The sequence below is a fragment of the Plectropomus leopardus genome, chromosome 16, assembly GCF_008729295.1.
Source record: "Plectropomus leopardus isolate mb chromosome 16, YSFRI_Pleo_2.0, whole genome shotgun sequence".
Taxonomy (NCBI): Eukaryota; Metazoa; Chordata; class Actinopteri; order Perciformes; family Serranidae; genus Plectropomus; species Plectropomus leopardus.
Window position 1 is genome coordinate 26,621,017 of NC_056478.1, and position 15,508 is coordinate 26,636,524.

The following is a 15,508-nucleotide window of genomic DNA, read 5'->3' on the forward strand; positions in this document are numbered from 1 at the left end:
AGGGCGGAGGCCGGAGTCAAACCCACAGCCACTGCAGCAAGGACACAGCCTCTATACGTGGGGCACCCGCTCTATCCACTGAGCCACCAGGCACCTCTGGATTATTTTTTTAAACATTCATTTGAAACTGAGGTGTGAGGAAGGATAGTTCACCCAGATATGAAAATTCAATCATTATCTGCTCATCCTCATGACGACAGAAAATCAGGTGATGTTTCATAGTTCATAAAAAAGGCCAGAGGTTCACAGACAAAAGGTGTTGTACTCATCTCCCCAAAAAAGTGAAGGAAATGATGACCAGGATTCAAATGTTAAAAGAAAAAAAATAATAAAAGACAAAATGTCCACATAATGTTTGTCCAAAGTAAGCCAAGTATCCTGAAGCCCCAACATGCCAGATTGTTTTGAAAAACATCACTGGTGCCATGTTTTTAGCTTTATTGTAGCCTGTAGCTCCTATTGTTGGAGCCGTGTGCACCTATGCACGTTGCTGGACACCAACTAGAGCTTGTGATATTTGCAAGCCAATTTATATGCTCCCAAGAGGCCTCCCACACACACAGTAGTTTAAAATCTGATAAAGGGACTCGTTAGCTGATAGCAGCTAGCAGCTCACTCAAAGAAGAAGAGCAGGTGAAAATGTCCACAAACTGATTAAACAATGAGGTTGAGGAGCTTTTTACCCTCCTTGGAAATGTGGATTACTGTCCTTCATGGATGCTTGTTTCTTGGAGGTTAACTGGTAACAAAGGCCGGTAATATCTGGTTGGGTGTGGTGATCCTGATGTGCCAGTTCTACAAATATTCTGCCAACTTGGTTCAGTTTTGGGTGCAGCAGCAGCAGCACCTGAGGCAGACACACCTGTTCCCTCATACCTGGAGAGACTCTGGACCATAATATACAAATGATACATGAGCAGAATATAATAAACTCACTGTTGAGTAGCCACAAATAAAGAACCTTATCATACAGTGAGATGTAAGGCAGAGAAAATACGTGATTTATTTACTTAAAATGATATTATTAATTACATGCCGTAATGCAGTATTTTAATCAGACTGTATTTTCAGCTCATCATGCATTAGTCCTGACAGAGATATTATAGGAATAATATTATATATGGTTTAAAATAAATAACTGTGAACTATGTTCAGATTGTTTATGATTCAGTAGGCATGCTTTTGGCATTTTTAAACTGTGTTAATGAAGAATATTATTGATTAGATTATTCAGTGACTGGGGTAGAGGCCCTGGCTGCACCATTCCAGCACATGGAAATCATTTCGTACATCATTTTGTTCATATTTTACCAAATTCAGCCTGACATACTGGTTAAAAGTTCTGCAGGCGAATAACAGTTGAACAGCACAGCATGAGTCTGTAAAGACTAGTCCACCTGCAGGTCAGTGGTTGAAGAGTTTAATAATAGTGAGTTTTACCCCTCACATATTACACAGTTCTATGTAAAATACTATCTCAGAGTGGATCGCCTGACTTTCAGAACATATAATATAAATCAGGCGGAAACAACTTCAGAAGAGAAGGTGTAATCTGAAGATCATAAACCAATCAAGACTCTTTAATGATGTTGACAGCAGCTATTTAAGCTTACAGCAATAATTACATTTGTTTGCTTTAATCTCTGCTCTGGAAATGGACTTTGTCCAACCCGTTTTCTTCACACTGTGTGCCAGCTGAAACCGACCTGCAGGCACATCAGACTCCACAGATATAGTGGGTGGCTTCAAAAACTCACATTTCCCGATACAAAGTTCACTTTAGAAAAAAAAACAGTCATTTTAACATCAAAAGTGCTGAAGCAATCACATCATTTGTTAAAGATAACCTTTTTAATTTGTGTAACTATTTCCTAAAGCCAAGATGACATCTACTGTAAAAATCAGACTTCACAAAAGAAAAGCAAATGTTGCAAATAAGAACCACAAGAAACATGTAGATTTTTAATGATCTCATCTTTATTATGCCTTTAGAAGGTAATGAATTCAATTTGCTGCTTCCCAACAGCAAATGTCTTTCTCTCTGAGTCTTAATGCATTCAAAGTCAAAGTCAAATCATTTCAGAATGAACAAGCAGAGCATTTTATTATGAGATATTAGCCTATGAGGCTTTCACTGCTGTGGCTGGAGGTTTAGGAAAAGGTTCGAGGGCGTCGTCTTTGGTTCTGTTCTGCTGCATACCTCTCAGTGTTGGCGACGCGTTGGGAGCCACAATTTGAATGACATACAGATGAATGTAGCTAGTGCCGCCAACTTGAACCTACGAAAAAACAAAAGAAAACTGGAAGATCTGAAACATAAATTCATCTGGATCTTGTGTTACTGAACAGTGAAGATTTTCTACCATCAGGGATGTGTTGAGCTGCTCCCTGTCATGACTTTGACACGACACACTACATTTGATTTGTGTGTTAAACAAAAACACTCACCCGTGGCAGTCAAAGATTGTTTTCAAATATCAAAATATTATTTACCTTGATGAGGAAGTGTTCTGCTCCAAGGATACCCTGAAGTTGCCTGTATTTCACTGCTTTGTATTCCGCATTGTCTCCGCGTGTTTGTCTTTGCACTTCTTCTTTCACCTGAGTATGAATGGAATTAAATATGATGTAAATCCAGACTGAAATGCAAACCAGAGAGTTGTGCGTGGAGGTTGCAAAAAATGAAGCGAGAGTGAAACTCACCTTGTCACAAAGTTCCTGAGTTCCCTTATTGGCGTCCTCTGTCTCACCCCATCCAAACATGTCTGCTGGTGGCTTCGTTTTTTGCTGACAAATCCCAGCCATTGTCTCACGGTTGGTTGAAGGTAACCAAGAAGTCAGCTGTCTGCTCTTACATGTCTCAAAAGTTTAAACAGTTTATCACATACACATTTATTTATACAGAGTAACCACGCCTGGATAAACCTGAAAAGTGGCTCAGTGGCATGTTGGGTGGAGCGACACGTGTAACTACATCCCTCATATGATTAGTCAGTTTTTTTCTCGCTCTTATGAATTCTTTCAAATTCTGGCTGAGAATTTTCAAAAAATGGATCACTCAAATCTGATCGGATTTTAATTGTGGCGAGCAGATCTAAAATTCAAACAATCATATTGTTTTGCTGCCAAATTATGCTCCATTGGTGTGGTGACCTGCTAAACTGAGGCGTCCACAGTGGGGCTGAGAATGAGTGATTTGCGCCATCCTGGACAGCCATTAGAAATTTTGGGAAGGGGGACAAAGTTTTCTACAGTGGCCCCTCATCCACACCCATTGCTGAGGTTCCCACATTTCACAGTTCTGGCTGTGATTAACAGTATCACTTTGGATTATAGATTTATTTTTTTGACAATATTTTTTGGGGCGTTTTTGCCTGGAATTGAAGGACAGCACAAGTGTGACTGGGGGAGAGTGAGAGGGGATGACATGCAGCGAAGGGCGAAGGCCGAAGTCAAACCCACAGCCACTGCAGCAAGGACACAGCCTCTATACGTGGGGGCACCCGCTCTATCCACTGAGCCACCAGGCACCTCTGGATTATTTTTTTAAACATTCATTTGAAACTGAGGTGTGAGGAAGGATAGTTCACCCAGATATGAAAATTCAATCATTATCTGCTCATCCTCATGACGACAGAAAATCAGGTGATGTTTCATAGTTCATAAAAAAGGCCAGAGGTTCACAGAAAAAAGGTGTTGTACTCATCTCCCCAAAAAGTGAAGGAAATGATGACCAGGATTCAAATGTTTAAAAGAAAAAAAATAATAAAAGACAAAATGTCCACATAATGTTTGTCCAAAGTAAGCCAAGTATCCTGAAGCCCCAACATGCCAGATTGTTTTGAAAAACATCACTGGTGCCATGTTTTTAGCTTTATTGTAGCCTGTAGCTCCTATTGTTGGAGCCGTGTGCACCTATGCACGTTGCTGGACACCAACTAGAGCTTGTGATATTTGCAAGCCAATTTATATGCTCCCAAGAGGCCTCCCACACACACAGTAGTTTAAAATCTGATAAAGGGACTCGTTAGCTGATAGCAGCTAGCAGCTCACTCAAAGAAGAAGAGCAGGTGAAAATGTCCACAAACTGATTAAACAATGAGGTTTGAGGAGCTTTTTACCCTCCTTGGAAATGTGGATTACTGTCCTTCATGGATGCTTGTTTCTTGGAGGTTAACTGGTAACAAAGGCCGGTAATATCTGGTTGGGTGTGGTGATCCTGATGTGCCAGTTCTACAAATATTCTGCCAACTTGGTTCAGTTTTGGGTGCAGCAGCAGCACCTGAGGCAGACACACCTGTTCCCTCATACCTGGAGAGACTCTGGACCATAATATACAAATGATACATGAGCAGAATATAATAAACTCACTGTTGAGTAGCCACAAATAAAGAACCTTATCATACAGTGAGATGTAAGGCAGAGAAAATACGTGATTTATTTACTTAAAATGATATTATTAATTACATGCCGTAATGCAGTATTTTAATCAGACTGTATTTTCAGCTCATCATGCATTAGTCCTGACAGAGATATTATAGGGATAATATTATATATGGTTTAAAATAAATAACTGTGAACTATGTTCAGATTGTTTATGATTCAGTAGGCATGCTTTTGGCATTTTTAAAACTGTGTTAATGAAGAATATTATTGATTAGATTATTCAGTGACTGGGGTAGAGGCCCTGGCTGCACCATTCCAGCACATGGAAATCATTTCGTACATCATTTTGTTCATATTTTACCAAATTCAGCCTGACATACTGGTTAAAAGTTCTGCAGGCGTAATAACAGTTGAACAGCACAGCATGAGTCTGTAAAGACTAGTCCACCTGCAGGTCAGTGGTTGAAGAGTTTAATAATAGTGAGTTTTACCCCTCACATATTACACAGTTCTATGTAAAATACTATCTCAGAGTGGATCGCCTGACTTTCAGAACATATAATATAAATCAGGCGGAAACAACTTCAGAAGAGAAGGTGTAATCTGACGATCATAAACCAATCAAGACTCTTTAATGATGTTGACAGCAGCTATTTAAGCTTACAGCAATAATTACATTTGTTTGCCTTAATCTCTGCTCTGGAAATGGACTTTGTCCAACCCCGTTTTCTTCACACTGTGTGCCAGCTGAAACCGACCTGCAGGCACATCAGACTCCACAGATATAGTGGGTGGTTTCAAAAATCACATTTCCCGATATAAACTTCACTTTAGAAAAAAAAAACAGTCATTTTAACATCAAAAGTGCTGAAGCAATCAAATCATTTGTTAAAAATAACCTTTTTTAATTTGTGTAACTATTTCCTAAAGCCAAGATGACATCTACTGTAAAAATCAGACTTCACAAAAGAAAAGCAAATGTTGCAAATAAGAACCACAAGAAACATGTAGATTTTTAATGATCTCGAGTTTATTATGTCTTTACAAGGTAATGAATTCAATTTGCTGCTTCCCAACACCAAATGTCTTTTATCTCTGAGTCTTAATGCATTCAAAGTCAAAGTCAAATCATTTCAGAATGAACAAGCAGAGCATTTTATTATGAGATATTTGAGCCTATGAGACTTTCACTGCTGTGGCTGGAGGTTTAGGAAAAGGTTCGAGGGCGTCGTCTTTGGTTCTGTTCTGCTGCATACCTCTCAGTGTTGGCGACGCGTTGGGAGGCAGAATTTTAATGACATGCAGATGAATGTCAAACACACACCTGTGGCAGTCAAAGTTTTTTTTCAAATATCACAATATTATTTACCTTTAGAGGATGTTTTCTGCTCCAGCAATACCCTAAGTCACCTGTATTTCACTGCTTTGTATTGTGGAAAGTATGGCCTGTTTGTTCCATCACTTGGCTCTTCACCTGAGTATGAATGTAATTAAATATGATGTAAATCCAGACTGAAATGCAAACCAGAGAGTTGTGTGTGGAGGTTGCAAAAAATAAAGCGAGAGTGAAACTCACCTTGTTACAAAGATCCTGCGTTCCCTTATTAGCGTCTTTTGTCTCACCCTATCCAACCATTCCAGCCATCGTCTCACGGTCTGTTGAAGTTAACCAAGAAGTCAACTGTCTGCTCTTACACGTCTCAAACGTTTCAGCACTTCATCACATGCTCATTTATTTATACAGAGTAACCACCCCTGGATAAACCTGAAAGGTGGCTCCACTCTATGTTGGGTGGAGCTACACATGTAACCACAACCCTCATATGATTAGTCAGTGTTTTTCTCCCTCTTATTAATTCCCCTACAAATTCTAGAGAAATAAAAAAAAATGGATCTCTCAAATCTGATCAGATTTTCATTGTGCCGTGCAGATCTAAAATTCAAAAGAATCGTTTTGTTTTGCTGCCAAATGATGCTCCATTCGTGTGGTGACCTGTGGCGGTTTTGTGCTGTCTGGGAGTGCTTGTTACTGTGTGTCTGTGTGCTTGGTGTGTCTTCTCCTTGTTCTGCTTTGTTCCAGGGGCTAGGCGGGGCTCCCAGGTGCTGGAGCTCACGGCTCACTACCTCACCTGCTCCTCATCAGTGATCAACCCTCTGCAGCATATATACCGCGGCTTCTCTCCTTTTCGGTGCCAGATTGTCTTTCCACCTTACCCGTGGTATATCAGCCAACTCTCATGAGTACTTTTTCCTGTGTTTCTAGAGACCGCTACTACTTTGAGATTTTTTGCACTTGTCGTATTTCTATGCTTGTTTCAGTACCTGCCACCTCAGAGCTCCAGTGCCTCGCCACCCAGCCCCCACCGCCTTTGTGTTTGGAACCTCGTCGCTCACCTGCACGGATCTGCACCGCCCCACCATTCCCTCCAGCTTCTGCACGCTCGCATGACACCAGCGAGAGCACGTACTATTTGCACGCTAGTTTGCAAGCTACCCGGAAGCCTCCTATACACACAGTACTTTTAAATCCGACAAAGACACTTGTGCTTGTGCTAACTCCAGAAGTCTCTCTCTGTGTGTGGGGGACAGCTGGCAGGAAAGGACCACGTTTGGCACAGGTGTGATAATTTGACAGCATGTTATACATAGCTGATGCCAAACTTAAAGAAGAAGAAAATGTCAACAAATTGATAAAACAATGAGGTACAGGAGCTCCTTACGCTCCGAGCAGTGGAGGAGATCACCTGCCATATAACAGAGACGGTAAATACTTGTGATCACAATGTTATACTATTGTAATTGTTTAGAAAGCACTTGCAACAATGACACATTGACACAATGACACATGCTGTTGTGTTATATGTCATGCCCATCACGCCTCTTTTGCTTCTGTGATGCCAGCATGCTGTCTCAAATCACACTCTGGAGCTGCATAAAGCCAGTGCTGTTCGTGAAAAAATGCAAAGGCAGCATAAAGAAGGAGCTTCAAAACAGTCCTACAGCATGATCTCTGTGTATAAAGGGCTGTGCTTATAGATACATTCAGAGTGGTGCAGTACGCTCTTCTTGAAACTGAAATCCTAATATAGAAGTACGATTATACGTGGTTTAAAATACATAACTGTGAACAAGTATTCAGATTGTAAATGATTCAGTAGGCATACTTCTGGCATTTTTATACTGTATTAATGAAGAATAATACTGATTTAATCATTCAGTGAATGGGGCTGCACCATTGCAGCACATGCAAATAATTTTGTGCAGAATTTTCCTAAATTCAGCCTAACATATTTGGTGAATAGTTCTGCAAGTTAACTGATAATAAAGGCCGGTAATATCTGGCTGGGTGTGGTGATCCTGATGTGGCTGTTCTTTAAATATTCTGCCAACTTGGTTCAGTTTTGGGTGCAGCAGCAGCACCTGAGGCAGACACACCTGTTCCCTCATACCTGGAGAGACTCTGGATTATATGAGACATGGGAAAATATAATGAACTCACATTAAAAAAAACCCACATTCTTATATACAATGAGGTGTAAACACAGCAGAGCAAAACCATGATTTATTTACTTTACTTTAAATGTTTTTAAGTCATATTATAAATTACACACCATACTGCGGTCTTTAAACAGTACTGTATTTTCAGCTCATCATGAATTAGTCCCGACAGAAATATTATAGGAATTATATTATACATGGTTTAAAATAAATAAGTGTGAACTGTTTAATACCATTAATCAACTTGTAAAATTTCCACCACAAAATGCAAATGTTTCCTCATCAGCTGATTGTGACAATATCCTTACTTTCTTTATAGATTAGATTCACCTCATAAGATCAATTATCATTCCTCCAACCTCTGTACTTGACCTGTCATGCCCCTACTTGGATGTGTTTGAGAGCTTCAGGCCAATATCTCTACAGGATCTCAGAAAAACAGTGTCAATTATGAATCCCTCCTCGAGTCCCCATGATATTATCCCCACAAAACTGCTAAAGGAAACAACAGACTCAACTGGCCCTGCACTGCTGAACATCATCAACAGCTCTCTGTCCTCTAGAGTTGCACCTAATCTTTTTAAAACTGCCTGTGTTCAACCACTGCTAAAGGGTCCTGGTTTAGACCCCACAGACCTGAAAAATTTCCGCCCAATCTCCAAACTCAGCTTTATATCTAAAGTATTGGAAAAGGTAGCGCTTGACCAACTTTCACAATCACTCAACAACAACATTTTCAAGAAGTTCCAATCCGGCTCCACAGCACTGAAACTGCCCTCATCAGAGTTACCAATGACTTATTGATGGCTGCGGACTCCGGTGCATGTTCTGTTCAAAAGCTTGACCTAAGTGCAGCGTTCGACACTGTTGACCACTATCCTCACTGACAGGCTAAAACGGTGGGTGGGTATCACTGGAACTGCTCTGGACCGGGTTGCATCATACATTACCAGCAGGACATTTTTGGTTTCCGTGAGAGAATTTTCATGAAGAACTGCTCAGCCCAAACATGGAATACCACAAGGATCGGTTTTAGGACCTGTTCTGTTTACCCTGTACATGTTACCTCTGGGACAGGTAATACACCATCACATCTCCTTCCACAGTTACACAGATGATACACACTGTATTTGTTCTTTAACCCCTCTGACACCAGCAAATTAGTTGGATGTCCCAAAACCTAAAATTTAACCCTGACAAAACAGAAATTCTAATAATTGGCCCTGAACACATTGCAAAACAAATTCAGCCACTCCTCAGCCCACTCACTCCGAACATAACTTCAGTTACCAAAAACCTGGGCGTCATCATGGAGAATAACCTGAACCTGGAGCAACATGTAAAAAAAAAAGTAATCCAATCTGTTTTAACCACCCAAGGAATATACCCAAAATTATACCACTTCTATCATTAAGCAACACAGAAAAAAAAATGCGCTTAAATGATCCTGCCTTCTTTTAAATACGGTCAATCTAACATCCAAAGTACTGAAGCAATCAAATCATTTGTTAAAAATCCTTACATTTTATTGTCTTTATCGCTTCTGTGGAAATGGACTTTGTCCAACCCATTTTCTTCACTCTGTGTGCCAGCTGAAAGCAGCCTGCAGGCACATCAGACTCCACAGATATGAAGTCAAATCAACTTTATTTATAAAGCCCATTATCACAAATAATCCCCTGTAACAGAGGCAAACCTCAGTAAGAGCGACTGAGGAGGGATCCCTCTTGCAGAACGGACAGATGTGCAGTACATGTTGTAAATAACAATTAAATTATAGTAACGACATAAAAGAAAGAGAACGAGAGAGAAAAAAGAGAGAGGAAGAGAGAGGGAGAGAGAGAGAGATAGCAGGTAGTTTAAAAAACTCACATTTTTCTATACCGAGTTCACTTTTTCAAATACAGTCACTCTAACATCCAAAGAACTGAAGCAATCAAATCATTTGTTAAAAATCTCTGAATCAACTCTGTTATCAGAACGCTGACAGCATAATTAACATTTAATAACTCATTACACAACAACCTTAAAAACAGCAACAACAGACTCCTCCAGGTCACTGTAGTAACTGTAAGTAAATATTTTGGGGTTTGCGTAATAAGGAGTCACTGCATGACAAGCTTCAAAATCACTAAATGTGTTCAGATTTGTGTATTTTTTTTTAAATATCTGTGAACTAGTGTTCAGATTGTTTATGATTCAGTAGGTGAAACAGGCCTGCAGGCACATCAGACTCTACAGATCAAAAATCACATTTCCCGATACCAAGTTCACTTTAGAAAAAAAAACAGTCATTCTAACATCAAAAGTGCTCAAGCAATCAAATCATTTGTTAAAGATAACCTTTTTTAATGATGTAACTATTTCCTCCAGCTAAGATGGCATCTACTGCAAAAACCAGACTTCACAAAAGAAAAGTAAATGTTGTAAATAAGAACCACAACAAATATTGATTTGTAATGATCTCATCTTTATTATGTCTTTAGGAAGTCAATTTGCTGCTTCCAGACAACAAATGTCTTTATCTCTGTATGTTAATACATTCAAAGTCAAATCATCTCATAATACAGAAACAGAGCATTTTTAATATTAGACAGCAGCCTGTAAGTATTTCACTGCTGAAACAGGTTTTAGGATCAGTTTGTAAAAGGTTCCAGGGGGTCGTCTTTGGTTTTGTTCTGCTGGACACCTTCCAGCGTTGGAGTTGCGTTGGGATACACTATTCTAATGACATACAGATGAATGTAGTTCACATCTCCAACATGAACCTGCAACAAAAAAAGAGGAAAATTGGTCATCCCAAAAATATATGTTGTGTTGCTGAATAGTGAAGCATCGAGGGTGTGTTTAACTGTTTACTGTCCTGTCATGATTTTGAAATGAAACAATTAATTTAACATGCCTATCACACAAAGACCCACATCTGAGGCAGCCAAAGTTACTTTACATTTACCTTGATGAGATAGTGGCTCGCTCCAACGATACCCAGAAGTTGCCTGTATTGCACTGATTTGTATTGTGCAAAGTCTTGGCCTGTTTTTTTTACCACTTGGCTCTTCACCTGTGTATGAAGGCAATTAAATCTGTTAATCCACACTGAAATGCAAAGCAGAGAATTGTGTGTGGAGGTTGTGAAGAATGAATGGAGACTGAAGCTCACGTGGTCACAAATGTCCTGAGTTCCCTCATCAGCATTCATTGTCTCACTCCATTTTCCAAAATCGTCAGCCATTATCTCACAGTCCGTTTAAGTTATCCAAGAAGTCAACTGTCTGCTTTAACACGCCTCAAAACTTTCAACTTCTTGTCACGTACGCCTGTATTTAACCACCTCTGACAAAAAACTAGCAGGAGGTTCTGCTGCATGTTGGGTGGAGCTGAATGTGTAATAACCATCATGTGATTGTGCTCAGCTTATCTCTCTCTTATGAATGAAGTTTCAAAAAGATAATGTTTTAAATCCTATAATGCAGAGTTTCATTGTGTTGCTCAGATCTAGGATTCTAAGAATCATATTGTTATGATGGCAAATGATAACTGAGATGACATTATGTCACTGTTTAAAGCTAATTACAAGCATGCAGTGCACTAAGGTTCCTCTGATTAACTATGTAAAGAGCCTGACCTCTTTCCCCAGAATGGCGGAGATGACGGTACATACAGCAGTTGAATCCTCTGCGTCGGCAGAATTTTGAAAATCAGCTTACTATACACGAAAGTGACCCATACATACAGACTGTCCTCTCACTTAGTTTTAAAAAAAATGTATTTCAAGTTTTTTTTTTTTTAAATGTTATCTTGACTTATTGTTTAATTCTTATTTTATTTTAAATATCTATATCCCCCTTTTTTCTTTCAGTCAGTCATTTTTCTTATTACTACCTTATATGTGTAATGTGTCCTGTTGGTTATTATTTCTCAACTTAGGATGAGAGGGGTGAGGATGGGGGGGTTTGGTTTCACTGTTGTAATAACTTGTAACAACTCTTAAAATACTGATGAAATATGCTGGGAAAAAAAGGAGGCTCCATCACATGTTGGGTGGAGCTGATTGTGTAACAACCCTCAAATGACTGTAATGAGCTTTATTTTTTCTCTCTCTCTTATGAATTCCTTTCCAATTCCTTGCTGAGAATTTTCAAAAGAAATGAATGTTTCAAATCTTCAGATGTTTATTGTGTCATCCAGATCTAAGATTCAAAGGATCATACTGTTGTGATGACAAATGAAGACTGAGATGACATAAATAATTATATAGTGTAGGCTATACGTTACAGTAAAGCTACGCTTGCCTTGACATATCTGAATATGGCACTGACACTTGTGACAGATGTTTCTAGTCTCCTTGCAATCACACTTACATGTTTTGGTCATGTGCCAGTCTGAGGGAGTACTGGAAGTCTTATTTAGAATAAATTCAGTAGTTGTAGAACAAGTAATAGAACCTTTCCCACAGATTGCTATATTTAGTCAACATGAAGTTGGCAAAAATACATCCAAAAGGCAAGCACATGTAATCTTATTTACCTCTTTGATAGCTCGACGGGGAATACTTATATTATGGAAGAAACTAGTGCCCCATCACCTACTTCATTGCTGCATGATACAATGTCTTTTTGGAGTTGGAAAAAATCAAATTCTCTATAAGGGGTTCCAACGACAAATTTTACAGAAACCGGCATCCTCTCATCCACTCTGTAAAGAGCCTGACCTCAGCTTACTGAGCTCACTACAGTGACCCAGCGAGAGTCTGTGCTCTCTCTACAAATAAGTTTTAATGGTTCTGATTGGGATATGTTTAAGCAGTCCACTGGCGACTTAGATGAACTCACTGATGTCATATGCTCTTACGCTACTTTTTGTAGAGACATGATTGTTCCCGGTAAAAGAGTTCAAGTTTACCCTAACAATAGGCCGTGGGTCACTAAATCATTGATCAAAAGCTGGGTTGCATCAGATCTCCTTTTAGCCACCAAGGAGCTTGAAACAGGAATCCTGAGAGCAAAACAGGAATACAGATCTGAACTGGAGAATAAGATGGTTACTAATAACCTTGGGTCAGCCTGGTCTAGCATGAAAGTCATTGCCGGCCTCCGAAACACGAGAAATAGCACAAACAGCACTTTAGTTCAGATACTGAGCCAGCTAACGCTCTAAATTGCTTTTATAACCGTTTCAACTGAACTATTTTGTGCATAATTTTGTTCATATTTTACTGACATACTGGTTAAAAGTTCTGCAGGTGTAATAACAGTTGAACAGCACAGCATGAGTCTGTAAAGACTAGTCCACCTGCAGGTCAGTGGTTGAAGAGTTTAATAATAGTGAGTTTTAACCCTCACATATTACACAGTTCTATGTAAAATACTATCTCAGAGTGGATCGCCTGACTTTCAAAACATATAATATAAATCAGGAGGAAACAACTTCAGAAGAGAAGGTGTAATCTGAAGATCATAAACCAATCAAGACTCTGAAATTATGCCAACAGCAGCTATTTAGCTGGCACAATGTCTAACAGCAATAGTTACATTTTTTATTGCCTTCATCGCCTCTGTAGAAATGGACTTTGTCCAACCCGTTTTCTTCACTCTGTGTGCCAGCTGAAACCAACCTGCAGGCACATCAGACTCCACAGATATGAAGTCAAATCAACTTTATTTATAAAGCCCATTATCACAAATAAACCCCTGTAACAGAGGCAAACCTCAGGAAGAGCGACTGAGGAAGGATCCCTCTTGCAGAACGGACAGATGTGCAGTACATGTTGTAAATAACAATTAAATTACAGTAATGACATAAAAGAAAGAGAACGAGAGAGAAAAAAAAGAGAGAGGAAGAGAGAGGGAGAGAGAGACATAGCAGGTAGTTTAAAAAACTCACATTTTTCAAATACAGTCACTCTAACATCCAAAGTACTGAAGCAATCAAATCATTTGTAATATGACATGCATCTGTTTCTATTATTGCTGTGCCCCCCCCCCCCCCCCCCCCCCCCCCCCCCCTCTCTCCCCCACCCTCTCTCCCCCCTCTCTTTCTCTTTCCTTTTTTGCCATGATTGTATTTCATTTGCTATTTACGACACTTCTATTGCTCGTCTGTCCGTCCTGGAAGAGGGATCCCTCACTATCCTCTACCGCTCTTCCTGAGGTTTCTTCTCTCTTTTTTTTTTCCCCGTTACAGGGGTTCTTTTTGGGGAGTTTTTTCCTTGGGTGATGTGAGGGTCTAAGGGCAGAGGGATGTCGTACACTGTAAAGCCCTCTGAGGCAAACCATGTTTTGTGATAATGGGCTCTATAAATAAAACTGACTTGACTTGACTTGACTTGATTTGTTAAAGGTAAAATAATCCTTTATTGATTCCCAAAGGGGAAATTCAAGTGTCGCAGCAGTACAAGGGTAAGTACAACAGTAAAACTGTACAAAAAAACAAATCGAATTAAAAAAAAGGGGTTCATACAATTTTTTTTTAAAAAGTGGAGGAGTAAAGAGTCATTTCAGGACAACTGAGACATTCAGTGTAGTAGATGGAAGTTAAAGCGACAGTGATGTAACAAGGTGACACAGTGTGAATGGTTGCAGCAGTTGTGTAGACAGTACAGTGTAGCAGTTCAAATTTTTATCATGAAATAGTGCGCAGTAGTAGACTGAGGTATACTATGGTACAAGGCGCAATAAGTAGCATATTAAGAAGATGGATAGATGTAGTACGAGAAAAATGTCAAAATAAATATTAAAGTGCAGAAACACCATGTAATGTTATTAAAAGCAGTGTGGAAAGTAAGCATCACAGTCTGTTTTGACAGTCTGGATTGTGGACTGGGGGGATATCAGTGCAGTGACAGCATGTGGCCTCCGCTGCTGTTATACACAGGCCCGCCGATAGGGGGGGACAAACGGGTCTGCTGTCCCGGGCCCAGGGAGAGGGGGGCCCACAACTGGGCCCTCATTAAATTGTGGAATTAAAAAAATTGTCAGAATAGTGGAAAACTATTATTTCAATCACATTACAGTTTTTTATTTGTATTCTCCTAGTTGTCCTTGAGAAATAGTGATCATGAAACCCCCACCCCAAACACAAAAATGGTTTGGCCCAGATCAAACTTTGATGTTGTTATTAATTTGAAGTTGAGAAGGCGCGCGGGTCTACAATCAAAATGTCTGGTAAGCACAAGTCCGGTGCCCAGAAAAGGAAAGAAAAGGGAAAAAGAGAAGAGGAAAACAAAGGGCTGAGAAAGGCTCTAAACAAATATTTTAAAAAATGTGCCGACAGTGAAGCTGGGACGAGTGGAATAGAGCAAGGTAAGTAGTGCAGCCAACCTTATAAAGCAGCCTAACTGACCAGCTCTAATGTTAACGGCCATTAGCCTAGCTTGTACAAAAGCCTGACAAAACACGTTATCTTTGACAGAAACAGAGAGGAGGGAGAGCGAGCAGCAGTCAGGAGTCAGGCTACGGGTGACGGAGAAGAGAGAGGGGGGTTGTGTCACGGTGGAGCGGAGGGGCAGAATGAGGCTACCGGTGACAGAGAAGAGACAGAGGGGCTGTGTGACTCTGGACCGAGTCGGGGCAGCAGAGTGAGGCTACCGGTGACAGAGAAGAGAGAGGGGGGCTGTGTCACTCTG

At 40.0% G+C, this 15,508-nt stretch overlaps 2 protein-coding genes and 1 long non-coding RNA gene across 3 annotated transcripts; all 3 read right to left on the reverse strand.

The window, feature by feature from the left end:
- Nucleotides 1-1,955: 1,955 nt before the first annotated feature.
- On the reverse strand, nt 1,956-2,868 carry LOC121955983 (cystatin-A5-like). The gene is made up of 3 exons (XM_042504081.1): nt 2,704-2,868; nt 2,494-2,601; nt 1,956-2,279 (listed from the first exon to the last, which is right to left on the reverse strand). The coding sequence occupies exons 1-3, from the start codon at nt 2,803-2,805 to the stop codon at nt 2,121-2,123; spliced, it is 369 nt and encodes a 122-aa protein (XP_042360015.1). The 5' UTR covers nt 2,806-2,868; the 3' UTR covers nt 1,956-2,120.
- A 2,530-nt stretch (nt 2,869-5,398) lies between these two features.
- On the reverse strand, nt 5,399-6,101 carry LOC121956013. Its single transcript, XR_006106650.1, has 2 exons — nt 5,963-6,101; nt 5,399-5,860 (listed from the first exon to the last, which is right to left on the reverse strand). It is a non-coding gene; the product is annotated as an uncharacterized LOC121956013 (long non-coding RNA).
- Nucleotides 6,102-10,333: 4,232 nt separating this feature from the next.
- On the reverse strand, nt 10,334-11,191 carry LOC121955914 (cystatin-A1-like). Its single transcript, XM_042504000.1, has 3 exons — nt 11,045-11,191; nt 10,838-10,945; nt 10,334-10,652 (listed from the first exon to the last, which is right to left on the reverse strand). Exons 1-3 carry the CDS (start codon nt 11,114-11,116, stop codon nt 10,521-10,523), a joined length of 312 nt encoding a protein of 103 aa, XP_042359934.1. The 5' UTR covers nt 11,117-11,191; the 3' UTR covers nt 10,334-10,520.
- Between the last annotated feature and the right edge of the window lie 4,317 nt (nt 11,192-15,508).

Excerpts from the sequence above, each read along its gene's own strand:
- LOC121955914 (XM_042504000.1), bottom strand. The coding sequence starts at position 11,116 with ATGGCTGACGATTTTGGAAAATGGAGTGAGACAATGAATGCTGATGAG. Across the intron at positions 10,946-11,044 it reads CTCAGGACATTTGTGACCAC|GTGAAGAGCCAAGTGGTAAA; the intron begins GTGAGCTTCAGT and ends CTTCATACACAG. Across the intron at positions 10,653-10,837 it reads CGAGCCACTATCTCATCAAG|GTTCATGTTGGAGATGTGAA; the intron begins GTAAATGTAAAG and ends TTTTTGTTGCAG.
- LOC121955983 (XM_042504081.1), bottom strand. The coding sequence starts at position 2,805 with ATGGCTGGGATTTGTCAGCAAAAAACGAAGCCACCAGCAGACATGTTT. Across the intron at positions 2,602-2,703 it reads CTCAGGAACTTTGTGACAAG|GTGAAAGAAGAAGTGCAAAG; the intron begins GTGAGTTTCACT and ends ATTCATACTCAG. Across the intron at positions 2,280-2,493 it reads CAGAACACTTCCTCATCAAG|GTTCAAGTTGGCGGCACTAG; the intron begins GTAAATAATATT and ends GTTTTTTCGTAG.